Consider the following 14,806-nt stretch of genomic DNA (forward strand, 5'->3'; position numbering starts at 1 on the left):
CCGAAAAAGCATCATCCACAATATCCAAAATAGGAGGGATAGCCAGGGGTCTATGTTGGGGAAGAAGAAGAAAATCCCTAAGTCTTTTCTTAGATTCCGAGTACTCCTGTCCTTCCCAGTGAAAATGTTCCCTCATTTCATGTAAAGTTTCCCCAAAAGAGAAATCCTCAGGGGGAGAAGCTGAAGGAATGGATTCCTCAGCATCAGAATCCTCATAAGGAGGGAAAGAATATTCCTGGTCAGAAGAAGAAACTGAAGAAACAGAAGCCTGATCAGAGGAGTCATAATACACTTCCTGCCTTGGCCTTTTATCTGGAGGGGGATGTGAACCCCTAATCACAGTAAGTAAATCCTCTGCCATCTTAAGTAACTGTTTCTGAGACTTGGGTGCCGGATCAGAAGAGGCCTGAGCTGTAGTCCTTGATTTGGAAGGAGTCTTTGCCTTTATTGGAAGCTGAGTAGGCCTGAAAACCCCTTCGGAAGCCGGTACCTGCACAGCGGCTCCGGACCCATCCGAAGGAGCATTGTCCGAAGGTCCTGCAACAGAAATATTCAAAGGCCTAGTTGGCTCCTCGTGGGAGTCCGTTTCGGCCATCAGTTCCGAAATGGCCGACGACAGGGGCTGCAAAAGCACCTCACTGACGATGGCCGAACCTGAAGCTGGCTCTGCTTGTACAATATTGTCCGATTTGGACCTTGGAGGCCTGTCTTTATCCTTGTGTCGTTTGTGAACTCCGGTAGCCGGAACCGAATCCGACGACATTTTGTAATTAAAGCGCCTACCGAAGTAATGAAATGCAAAATCGTACCTTCGTTTAATTGTACGTTGATTGAATCTAGCACAAAACCGACAACTAGCTACGTCGTGGTCAGGGCCTAAGCAAGGAATACAGTAAGAATGAAAATCCTTATGAGGTATTTGCTTCCCACATGAAATACAATTATTAACTTTTTCTGACATCGGACTGGAGCAAGAAAAAAGTTTCCCCAACTGGGTACTTAGCTTTGAGGAGGAGAAGAAAGTCTTCGGACTGAAGTACGTTTAGCAAAAATTGTCAGGAGTCAGCCGACCGGCAAATGCAAACTGCTATCACCGCACGGCAAGAAAGACTGGAGAACATGGCGTCGGCTGTCAGCTTTGTACTCCTGGCGCTCTGACGTCAGGGAGCATGGCTGAACAGCCGACGCCGGACCCAGACTTTGGGATTCTGGCCGACCGAGGACTGCCTGCCGGCAGGGGAGAACCCTACAGTCATGACTGCAACAGTGAAACACGATGAACATCATTGACATCACAGTCTTCAAGGTTGAGGAAATCAACCAGACTGGGGCATCTGCATTGAGAATGCCTCTGAAGGAACTGGGGTTCAGACCAACTCCACTGAGGAAGACTCAGCACCCCCACTGAAAAATGTACTCAGAGACAGTGCTCATGGCTTCAATATGTTAGTAGGGAAGACACCTGCGACACATTCTGTACAGTAAAAAAGCCTACCAAGTGAACGTGACCTGCAGGACCTAATGGACACAAAGCGATACGGGGCAGAATGCGTGAAACCTGACCTACAACCAGATGGACAAAAACACTTCAGCAGAGCGAGCTGCAGTCCTCTTCAAGGAATCCAGACCTTCAACCTGCTTGGAATTAAGAGAAGCAGGGTCTTCTAATTGCACATCCTAAGTAGAAACTGACTTATCAGTGAGAAAAACATGAGAAGACTAACTTTTTAACAACATGCAAAGAAGCTTTTTCTATGGATAACCTCCTCTTAACTTGTTCAGGAGGCTGAGCCTTGGAGGTAGAAGGAAAACCTGCTCCATAACAGTGGTAGACTGATGTTTTTCCTTGGTTCAAAGACAGTGCAAATCTGTCACTCCCTTATGCTTGCCTAGGCACTATACACACTTAGTGTGCTTTATTTTTGTGGGAGGATACCTTTTGCCCCATACTTGCATTTCTTGAAAGACTAATGGTCCTGACTCTTTTCCATCCTAAACATTGTTCACAAACTAACCTCTAAAAGCAAAACAGAGCACAAATGATTTTACTAAAAGGCACCAAGAACTGAGTGCAGCAGTTAAGCCTTACTGTATTTGTTCTCACAGCAACACATAGCAGAAGCAAACAAACAAGGAACAAACTGACCAAAGTGTAGATCAGAAAACAAGGGCATTTGAATCAGTTGGCAGAAAGTCAAACCACTATCCAAAGTATCTAAAAACAGCTGAAAATATCACGGGCAGCCTGTGGCAGTCTCACAGTGTGAATAATTTAATGAGTGGCTAAAGAGATCTGGAGAGGAGTCCTTAGACTTGCAGGATCATGGTTTAGGTGAGGGGTGGGGGGTAAGAGTAGCCTGGGAAAGGTTTATGAGCCAGGCTAAGCCCTGTCTATATTAGACCTATTGCTGATGGAAACTCTAAATGACAGACAGGTCATACTAACTTCCTGTGCAATAAGCAGCTGCCAGGTCATACTAACTTTCTGTGCAATAAGCAGCTGACCAGGCCCATAGGTAAAGACAACTTGTTTCACTTAAAATATGATCACTAAGAAAATCAAGAGCTACAGGGGAGGTCAAGGATGGGCTGTCCTACCTTCAAACACATAGATGCTCATGAGCTCAAATTCTCTGGAACTTACTAGCTTCTACAATTCTCTGTTAACCACTTCATGCCCAGTACATCATACTGTTTCAGCCTTTCCTAACACTTGTTCTTCACCTTTGACATGTGCAGGAACAAAAAGTGCAATAACGTCCGAGTCTACCTGATGAAAGCAGAGCTACAAATTGGCCTACTCTTACCAATACAAAACAGATGTCAGAAATTTGAAACTAAAATGAAAACTGGTAACGTAAGTGTGTAGGAAGTCTGATTACTGTGTGGGAGTGTTTGCTATTACTTTGCTGTAGCTCTTTTAACTGCTATTTACCGTAAATGTAACATTCTACATGGCACTCACTTCTTCCACTGAAGTCCAAGTCATGACTGAAAATGTTCCAGATCAATCAGTCTACTAACATGACTGTCAATCAGTAAATGTAGAAACTCGCACATATACACTGCACATGCAAATGTATAGCTCATGGTGAAGTGAACAAGACTCAACAGTTCTTGCAAGAAATCAAAAATTTGATAGCAAAGATTTATTCGCAGTCTGAAAGCGTAACTGAGAAACGTGGTAAAAGGACAAAACCAAAAATGAACTGAAGATACTCCTTGGAGAATGGTGATAAATGAACAGAAAAGGTCACCCTGACAGATGCAGGAAGACAACACTTAGTATTTATACATGAATGGGAGAAATATAAAAAAGAGCGAGAGATTGATACACAACAGCAACTTAACCTGAAAATTAAATTTCAAGACATGACCTGGAGTCAGCTTTTTTTAGGTAAATCTCTCAGGGTATCTGGTTAAAACATAAAAAAAGTTAGCCAGTCCAAATTCCACAAAACAGCTCACTGTTTTTTCGACATTTTACAATTACTGGCACCTATCAAAATCACTATGCTCTTGGCTTTCATGTTTTCAAGCCAAAAAGAAGTACCTGTTTAATTCATGTATGACTTTTTTGCATGTATACCCATATCTTTTCCACATTCTCCTACAGTCACAAATACCCCATCCTGGAATCAGTCCATTTAGAACACTTCTAGGTATGAAAACCCTACATAAGAATGTTTTTTTCTGTGGAAGGTGGTCATAACACAATCACCGCAAACGTTATTCAGGTTTCTAAACGAAACGAATTAATTATTAAATTATTACGTAGGGGTAGAAAGGGGTAATGGTCTTTATTGAAAATTGATATGGGAATCTACCTGATAAATGAAAGAGAAATATCAGAAATAAAACATGTCTGTAATTAATTAATACAAGAGGGCAGCATATGCGTGAGGAGGAATCTAACACAAAAATGCCACCGGATCTGGGTGTGTTAGTCCAACCCAGGCACTAGGCCATACATGCAGCAATACAGAAAAGGATGCACAATGGATCAACTTATTAATTTAATACTGAGCTTATGTTTGAATGTCACCTTTTCGCATTCCCACCATTATCAAAATCACTCATTACAGTTTCACAACCTACAACTGATTTTATCTAGGAAAACTATTTCTTTTTTTCCTGAAACATGATACATGTGCACTGAAATGCATGCTAGCATATACTCTGTTGTGCCTTTTAGGTAATTTTTTCACACTTAGCTCTGACTGAGATCATTATCTAAATAGTGGTAATGTAACAGGAAGCATGAGGCAATCAGATAAATGCATATCCACTAATTTGAATGACCTAATTAGTAAGAGAGAACACCTGAACTTCAAAAACAAATAGCACTTTACCTGGCTGATGCAATCACAAGTGCAGACTGATGCAACTTCAGTCAGTTAAAGGGCAGCTGTAGGTTTTGTGTTAATTATAGTTACAGCTAGCAAAACATTATGGAATGACGAAGGTTCCTCAGTCATAATAAAAACTGCTAGCAATGTTTTATTTGTTGAATTACAATACAGTAAGATGGGATTTTGAAGACCCACAACTTGATTTTGCATTCACATAGTTCTCCTCAACATAAACACATAGCAGCTTTAGCCAAACAGAAAAAAATATAATAAAAATAATCATGTTACTCACCCTAGGAATATCAAGCAGGCTGGTAACCAGGTGAGGTAACTTCAGAGAAGCCACACTTCCAGTGACACCAACCAAAATGTGGTAGGGCCGTTGTGAAGCATCTGAAAGGACAGCTGCTCCTTCTGTAACTTCCAACGTACATGCAGGGCTCTGGCTACTGCACACAATTGTTACATCTACACCATCTGCTAGAACACATACGCTTTTATTTAGCTGTTTCGATTAAAAATGTTTTTATACTAGAACAGTTACTTTTGCTGGCAATATGCAATACACCTACAGTTCTAAGAGATAGGACAGCTTGTGTCTGTCTGATGTAGATAAGAAGTCAACCCTACAGAACATCTGCACTTACTGCCTTAAACCTGCATACATAGTTATGTTCCAATTTAAAAAAAATACATTAAAAATAACAGACATGTATTAATACAATTATTTCTTTGGTATTCAAGAGTTTGGCATTTTATTATCTCAGCTGAAAAAAGAAATGGCAAACAGGCCTCATGTTTTTTTTTTTTTTTTTTTTTTTTTTTTTTTTTTTAATGAGAGTGTCATGGGTATCTGGCCAGAAAGGAGCTACAAGAATAAAGCTGGTCCTGACCTGTTTCACTCTGTACCTTTTAAATCAGAAGAAAAGGATAAAAAAAAAACATAAAAAGGTTTAAGTCCATGGGAATGAGAAGATGTTTAACTCTGATTCTGCAAGGAATAAATGAACAAAAAGACTGCAGCACACTACTGAAAAGTGTGGTAAATCGGTCTGGTTCTGGGATGGCCCACCAATGAGCAATCTCCTTAAAAAAATTGTGGGTCTAGTTCCATTCAAAAGGCAAAGATATCCATTACCAGAATCTACTGAATCAATAAAATATTTTGTATGAAACACTAACTGTTCAAAAATTCAGAAGAAGAGTAGTTCATGATAATAATAAAAATTTAATAAATACAAGCTTTCACATATAAATACTATCAAATATTTTAAAAACTCCAACATACACTCCTTATATAAAACAATTAATTAATTTAAACTAATCACATAAACAATGATGTAGGCTCCTTTGCTTCAAAATGGGTTTAAGGGAAGAGGACTCATTAATTCCAGGTGTATTTAATGCATTAAGTCTGCTGATCAATTCATACTCAAGATACTTCTGTTTTATTTACAGTATCGCTCTTCTTAATACCACTAACAATTAACCTGTAGATCAAAAAACTTAAATGTATATCATTCAATGAGACATGTTTAGCTAAGCAACAGTTATATTCACCTTTCTAATATCACAAATATGCTGCGTCATCCTATCACACAGCCTTCTGTTAGTTTCTCCTACATAGAATGATACCCAAACGGTGCACTTTGCTATTTCTACTAAATTCATACTATCACAATCAGCATGATGAAAAAACTCATAGCTATAATTATAGAGTGCATAAATTAAGCCTTACCATCAATATACTGGCAAAAACTACAATTCATACAGGGAAAAGTGCCTTTTGTTGTAATCAAATTTACATCCCCTCAAATCGCGCATTACTAGATTCAACCAGCATAACTGTCTCTTTAAATTAAGTTTATTCTTAAATACTATCCTAGGAAAAGAGCCTACAATCCTGGCAATATCAGGTGATGTTAATAAAATCAACCAATTATCTTTTATAATATCTATAACAGATCTACTATTACTTGTAAACGCACAAGGAAGACCAGTGTCATGTTATATTATTATTTATTAATTCATTAGAATTAAAATATGGACACATACTATCACTACAATGCTGTTTAATTTTGTCCAAGGCTCTATTTATTTAATTTTGGCCATAGCCACATTTCAAAAAAATCATCAGACATCATCTTTATCCCAGTTCATTCCAATATATGATATCTAGAAAAGTAATACTATCATATGAGCAATTAAACTCAAATTTCAAAAAGAGAGTAATATAGTTAAGATATAATATAAAATAGTCAAGATCATCTTCATTCAACCCTCATAACAAATATATTCACAAATCTCACATAATGTAGAAAATTACATGTCTGTAAATACACAGTTCTGCTTCCAGTCATGACTAAATTAGCATATGTATTCGCTGCACGAGTACCCATAGCTACACCATTGTAAAAACATTTTATTACTATAGCAAAAATGATTATTGTCAAGTACCAGTTCTAGTAATGTGCAAGTACTGTTAATAAAACTGATTGTATTGGTTCCATTAGCACTCAAAATATTCCTAATACAAGAAACTTCATCATTATAAGTAGATGTAAATAAGTACTTAACATCCAACATAAAGTAAGAACACAGAGCAGACCTGCGTTACATGCCAAGTTTCCTCACAAAGTCCCCTGTATCAATTACTATATAATCAATAGTATCCAAATATGGTCTTCACACTTTTTCTAAACATATAGAAATATGTTCTGTCAATCAACCACACCCTGATACAAATGCACGATGAGAAAACCCATAGCTATAATTAGTTATAGGGTGCATAAATCAAACAGTACCATCAATATACTGATATTAATTACAATTCATACAGGGAAAACTGCCTTTTGTTGCAATCAAATTCACATCCTGCATATCTGGATTCAACCAGCACAACTGTCTCTAAGTTTATTCTTAAATATTATCCTAGGGAAAACAGCCTACAATCCTGGCAATATCTGGTGATAGGAAGACCGTATACAATTGGCAACAAAAGTTCCATAACACAAAAGTATTCAAACAGATCAGATATAAGAATTCAAATACATATCATACATGATTAATTTAACTTTAAAAATAATTAAATCTACATCATTTTTCATCAAAACAGTATAGATTAATGCATCATTCAACATTTTGTTCATGCTATCACCATATTTACTAGCATCCATAACCACAATCACTCCACCTTTATCTGCTGGACGTATCATAATATTATTAGGCTTCAACAATTTCAATACTCTAAGTTGATTCATATCTAAATTATAAAAATTAATCTTGTGTTTACTATAAAAGAAATACATATCAAGTTCACATTTATTAAGAAAAGCTAAAATAAGTGGAGGGTAGACAGGTATGAATGCACTAGTTTTCTTTAAATTAGTTATGGTGTTTGAATCTTGATTAGATGAAGGGAAGAATAATTTCAGATTCACATTTCTAACAAACAGGCATACTTCAGTTAAAGTTTCAACAATGTCAGCCTTATTTCTAAAGTTAATCACATATGATTATGCATTTGAATTCTTATATTACATCTGATATGTTTGAATACTTCTCTGTTATGGAACCTCTGTTGCCAACTAAATATGGTCTTCCGAAAATAAATAAAGATTTATTTAATCCACTTATGCCCCCTATTGTATCAAGGCTTGGTTAGTTGACGGAACCTATTTCTATACATTTAGAAAAATGCTAAGACCATATTTAGATACTAGTGATTATACAGTAACTGATACAGGGGACTGTGAGGAACAGCATATAGCACAGGTCTACTCTGTGTTCTTACTTTATCTTTGTTATGTTGTATGTTAAGTCGTTATTTATATATATTCCTAATGATGGAGTTTCCTCTATTAGGAATATTTTGAGTGGTAATGGAACCAATACAATCAGTTTTATTAATACTACTTGCACATTACTAGAATTGGTACTAGAGAATAATCTTTTTGATATGGTAATAAAATGTTTTTACAAAGAAATGGTGTAGCTATGGGTACTCCTGCAGCAAATACATATGCTAATTTAGTCATGTATGACTGGAAGCAGAATTATGTATTTTACAGACAATTAACATTTTAAGCACATTTTACATTATGTGTGATTTGTGGATGATATATTTATGTTATTGGGTTCAAAGGAAGAGAATCTCAACCATTTTATATCTTAACTCTAGTACCACCTTTTAGAACTTTGAGTTGAATTGTTTATATGTAAGTATTAATTTTCTAGATATACTAATATACTGGAATGAACCGGGATGTTTAGCTACTAAGATATATAAAAAGGATACTAGCTAGAATTGCTATTTACAACATCATAGTGTATGCATCCAGGGTGTGTTTGTGTTTGTGTGTGTGTGTGTGTGTGTGTGTGTGTGTGTATATATATATATATATATATATATATATATATATATATATATATATATATATCTATATATATATATATTTATTTATTTATTTTAAAGGGACAATTTTGTAGACTATCAAGACTAACGTCTGATGATATGGCCATTGCTATGGATGCAAATGTGATGTCTGATGATTTTTTTTTAAATGTTGCTATGGCCAAAATGAAATAAATAAAGCAATGGATGAAATTTGACAGCATTGTAATGATAGTGTGTGTCCATATTTTAATTCTAATGAATTGCTAAAGAACCATGTTGCAACAACATGCGACACTAGTCTTCCTTATATTACGGCATTTACAAGTAATAGTAGTTCTATTATAAACATTATAATTGGCCGATTTTAACATTACCCAATACTGCCATGATTGTAGGCTCTTTTCCTAGGATACTATTTAAGAATAAACTTAAAAAACACAGTTACGCTACAGATGGTTGAATCCAATAATGCAGGATGTGAGGAATGTGAATTTGATTACAACAAAAGGCATTTTTCCCTGTATGAGTTGTAATTATTGCCAGTATATTGGTGCTATGGCTTTATGCACCCTATACCCAATTATATCCATGAGTTTTCTCATCATGCTGATTGTGATAGTATGAATTTAGTATATATAGCATAATCCACCATTTGTGCATCATTCTATGTAGGGAAAACTAAAAGAAGACTGTGTGATAGGATAGCTCAACATATTTAGGATATTAAAAAGGTAAATATTACCAATGCCTTAGCTAGTCATGTCTCACTGAATGATACATCTCATGCTTTTAATTTTTGTTCTAAAATTAATTGTTGGTGGTATTAGGAAGGGCGATACTGTAAATAAAACAGAAGTATCTATGTATGAATGGATCATTAGACTTAATGCATTAAATACACCTGGAATTAAGGAGTCGTGTTCCCTTAAACCCATTTTAAAGCAAAGGAGCCTATATCACTGATCATGTGATTAACTTAAATTAACTAATTGCTTTATATAAGGAGCGTATGTTGGAGTTTTTATAATACTTGACAAAAGGTTTATATGTGAAAGCCTGTATTTATTCATTTTTTATTACTGATGTGAACTACTCTGTTTACATCATTTCTTACTTATAATTATTGAATGGTTCTGCATTGTAGGATAGTGTAATGCACAGAGGAGTAGACGGTATTGTACAACCTAATGCCAAACCTGAAGAGTTTCTTCAAAAAGACTTATGGTGTTCTCTGTCTGATGACAAACAACTTAAGTGCTGTACTAACTGCACTAATTTGGAGAAGTCAAATATGGAAGACATCCTGGGAAAGTGTCAAGACTTATACAAGTATAGCTTTTGTTTCTTTCAGACTGATAAAACACCTTTTTGTTAAGATCAGTTCTTCTGTAAAGAAGGACTGCTGAAGAAGCATCCCCAAGAAAAATACAAACAGTTTGCTGACAGTAACTAAAATGTTATAGGATTAGAGAGGTTGTGTGGATCTATCTGGTACAGAAAGCTCTTTTAGTACTGAATAAGGAGGTAAAATGTAAGTTTGCATGGAATCTGAGGATTAGTACAAGGCACCCCGACCCCTGCTAAGGCCTTCTCAAGTGAAATTCTGCAGAAGGAATCTTTAGAATGCAAGTAGACATGTAGCCCATGGCTAGTAAGTGCTGGTTTGATGCAATGACAGTACTGTTGAGAATAATGTGACATCACATTTTGAATTTCAAATCATCTGTCTTAAGGTAGAAAGATTTTCATCTAAATATAATCTTGGACAGCCCACTGTTATTTTTGATGTGCTAAAAATGATCCTGGGACTACGGTATTAGCAGAGTACCTTTCAAGTACAGAAAAACAGTTATGTTTTGCTTTCTGCAATGTGCAAACATTGATGCTAACCATACTGTAACTACTCCGGGGGCTGTGAACAGCTGAAACAGCAGAAATGTAAACAAAAAGTAATGTTATATAAAATTTCAGATGCTGTTTATTACTCTCCTATTGGCATGTACAGGGATGAGTAGGTATACATCCCCATGTTTAGTGTTGCCAAGTGAGATCATTCTTCTATGAAATGTAAGAACTGTTTTAATTTAATTCTGAATTTCACTGTCTGGACAAATATGTTTGTCAGACAGGTCTGGCACTAGTCTTTTTTGGGATTGTTTAATACCAACTGTACTATTTTCTGTCCGGAATATGATTAAATCACTGACAAGACCTGTGTGAGGTGAAGTAGTTGTGGATGGGGAATAGAATGCAATAGAGGTTTTCGGCAGAAATTTGGCTGTGCAGCCAGACATCAGCTATTGCCTGCAAAACCCACCAGTCGGCAGCTTTTTTTTATGAACAAAATCTTTGAATAACTGCATGGTTATCCTGCACAAACAGTTCACAAGGCTCTCCCCTCAGTGCCACTAATAAACAGGCAACCAGTTTTAAATGATTACATCAAGCAGAAGCTTTCTTAGTCACACAAGAAAAAAACATTATTAATCTCAAGAATCACAGACCATCTAAAGAAGTCTACCACAGAGGTAGCTTTGGTCAATATCAGAATTTCTTGTAAATCGCTAGCTCTCGGTGAGAAGAGAAAAGCTGGAAAACCGAGAGCCCAAAGGGAAAAATAAAGTAAAACAGAAAGGGAGAAAAGGAAAAAGGGAAGAAAAGAAAGATACAACAACAATTAATGCTATGTAGCAATATAACTTCTGCATACAAACATGCAGTGTCAAAATATTAAAAAGGCATAGGACGTTTTCTATGCAGGAAGGCTTATTTTCCCATGCAGTGTAGATGTGTTCAAAGGAATTCAAACTGTTCTGTTTCTTTTTTCTCTGCACAGAGCTGCGATATTCATCATATTGCTCACTGATGCAGTAGCCTTAGCTATACAAGTTATATCCTGTATAAGATATAACAACAGGCCAAGCTTCCAAAGCATCAGGGCAACTTCCATGCGCCCAAACCTTAGTCAGCTACAGCTGAGCTGACTAAAAGTCAGGTTTGGATACCAAGCCCTAAACACTTTCATGCCACTGAGTAGAGTGCTCCTCTGTGGGCTTTCATGGATCGATGGTCAGCTAATGCTGTTCTATTTTAGGGCAGATAAGTTCCCTTCAGGGAAAAACCTTTCATGTTAACTTTTCACTTGTTAAAATCAGCTTTCCTGATAAAATTTATGCTAGGAAAAAAGTATTTTTGTTGACTGTCTCCAGACCTTTATGTACTTTTAAGACAGCACACTTTTTTACTTTTATGGTTAAAAGTTCTTTACAGCTACTACTTCTTTGGAGAAACTGTGTTTATTTTGCTTTTTGAGGTTGGGAAAACAAAAGTGCTTTTTCCCATTTTTTTACTGAGGAAGTTACTTTTTTGCTACATTTCAACTTTACAAACTACTGCTGCTAAGATTCACAGGGAAAGAAACACCATTTTCGACTTGACTACAAAACCAAATACTGGTCTCTTGGTTGGACCTTCTTCCAGCCACAAAAAGAAAAGGACTATTAAGCAGCCTTTGCCAACACAGCAGACTGGTAATTTGCTTCAGCCTCAGGTGGGTGATTCTGCTGTTGCCAAAGCTTGTTACTCAGACTACTCATCTTTTCCTTCGGATCCCTCTGGTGCAGTCCATACAGCTACCAAGGACCAGGGGTTAGTAGTGTCATTAGTGGTTTTTGGGGTCCCCTCTGTAGATAAGGGACAGATTCTCTTGTTGGTCATGGGAGACAAGGCAGGAAATCTGCTCAGAATGTTGTTTCTATCCCACAGAAAGCTACTGTTGGCAGTACTGGATTTGTTTCTTCAAAAAATCCAGTCAAAAAGAAACAAAACTTAACATATTTCTCCTTATGTCTCTGTTTCTCTGGGCAGCAGTTATTTGTTGAGCTTGGTTCACAGTCTTGTATAGGCTCTTGACCCTTCCTGTAAGGTAGTTGCTACTAGAAAAAAAAAAGAGGATTCTTCTTTCCATGAAGAGGTTCTAGATATGGAATCTCTATGGGATTATGAAGAAACAGATTTTTTTCACCTCAAGTTTCTGATTCCAACTGTGAGGAGAGTATGGGGAGTCTAATTCTCCCTGCCTATTTCCATGATGACCCAGTATTTGAGTTACTACCACTGGATGTTCTAAAGACATTACTTATTCCCTCCAGCCTTGGGGGATGTTTTTGTCACAGCCTGACAGTCAGCCAGCTGCCCCTAAGAAAGGAGATAGATTATACAAAGTTCCTAGTCTTTCAAGTTTTTATACACCAATCCCTAATGGCAGCTATAGCTTTATTCTAAATGTTTTATTAATTCTAATCCCTCTCCTTCTGATAAAAATGGAAACATTTTTGATACAGTTTGGGGGGGGTGTATGCTTCTGCAGAGTTCATATTTAGAATTTTAAACTATCAGGCTCATGTTGAAGTTTATCCTAATTGTTACAGTATGAGGAATGTTTTAGCATCAGTTTCCTCTCAGGAGGAAAAATCTGCTTTGTTTAATCTGGTTTCTTCTATTTCTCAAGTCACTACTCATTGTTAGAAATGTCCTTATGATTCTGTAGATACTATTTCTAGGGCTGCTGCCATTGGTATTGTGTAAAGGAGGTTTGCCTGACTGGATTTTCAAAATCTCCCAGATGGCAAAAATGGCATTCTGAATTCTCCCTTGGATGGGGATTTAGTTTTTGGGCCTTGTGCTGCACAGGTTATCAAAAAGTGTGATGAGAGAGAGAGACTGATTTGGGGAATCTCTCAGATTATTCAGACCTTCTTTAAGTTCTCCAAGGGATATTCTGCCCCATGTTTAACTTTTGTAGAAAAAAAACAAAATTAACACTCTCAGCAGAGTATTACTAAACAGACGTTTAAAAGCAATGGCAGGAAGATTCCAAAAAGTAAGGACCCCCCCCCCCAAAAAAAAATAAAGGGTAGTCACATAACTCAAAATGATTACATCAAGGTCCTTGTCCACCCCCACCTCCCCCCCCATAGTTCTTTAATCATTCCAGAAGAACCTAATCTCCATTTTTCTCTCCAGTAACTACTTGTTTCAGATAAATTGATCCAGAAAGTGATCTCTCTAGGCTACAGATGACAGGAGGAGGAAACTCCTCCTTTTCAGGGGATTCCTCCTCATCTACTAGACCAGACTCTCATGTTTCCTCGTATTTTTAAACCATATACTGTTTCAGTTGGTAATTAAAGCTGTTCCTCCGTCTCAGATGAGGAAAAGTTTTTACTCAAGAATGCATTTAGTACTAAAGATACACAATTCCTGCAGACCAGTTCTGGATCTTTCTTTCTTCAACCAGTTTGTGATAGTGCTCAAGTTTAAAATGCTATCACTTTATAACATGGTTTCTATTAACCCTAGATTTAAAAGATGCATTTCTTCATATCCTTCTTCATCCAGACTTCATAAACTTCTTTAGATTATGCATATATGGATTACATTGTCAGTTGTCTGCTTTACCTATGGGCCCTCCACTGATCCAAGAGTGTTCGCAAAATGTCTAGCTCCAGAAATAACCCACTGCAGGCTGCAAAGAATCCACATTTTTCCATACTTAGACGACTTGCTTATCTCTGCAGAAACTTTTTCAAAGTATGAGGAATTTCTCTCTTGTATAAGAGATCTCCTTCACAGACTGGAATTGCAAGAAACCATTTAAAAGTCTTTTCTGACTCCATCTCACAGAATTGTGTTTCTGGAGTGGCTGCTAGATACCTCAGTACAAAGAACGTTTCTTCTACAGGAAAAAAAAAATAGATCTATATTTAGATCTATTCCAGGGGGTTCTACTCAGACTGCAGTCTCAGCCAATAAATACCTTAGGATTCTGTGTCTCTTGGCATCTGTGATATTCAAGACACCTCTTGTACAACTCCTCATGAGAAATATACAATGTCATCTGAAATCTCTTTGGTCCCAGCATCTACATCCACTGTCTTTACAAATTCCAATTCTAGGATTTGTAAAAAGGGATATCAGATGGTGGAGACATAACATTTCTCTGAATACCAGTCTCCCATTCTCCCTTCCTGCTCCATAGCAGTCAGTCACACTTTGT

General features: G+C 36.8%; 1 protein-coding gene across 3 annotated transcripts in view; it reads right to left on the bottom strand.

Annotated features, from left to right (window-relative positions):
- Positions 1 to 14,806, bottom strand: part of PPCDC (phosphopantothenoylcysteine decarboxylase) — a 1,155,725-nt gene that overhangs the window by 384,648 nt on the left and 756,271 nt on the right. The window contains exon 3 of one of the 3 annotated variants that reach the window (XM_044077242.1): positions 4,645 to 4,829. The exons of the other annotated variants lie outside the window; for them this stretch is intronic. Coding sequence (XP_043933177.1) covers positions 4,645 to 4,829 — 185 coding nt within the window. The remainder of the gene's footprint in view (positions 1 to 4,644; positions 4,830 to 14,806) is intronic. 3 annotated transcript variants of the gene reach the window in all.

Source organism: Protopterus annectens, chromosome 7.part0 (assembly GCF_019279795.1).
Source record: "Protopterus annectens isolate FY-2018-M chromosome 7.part0, PAN1.0, whole genome shotgun sequence".
NCBI lineage: Eukaryota > Metazoa > Chordata > Ceratodontiformes > Protopteridae > Protopterus > Protopterus annectens.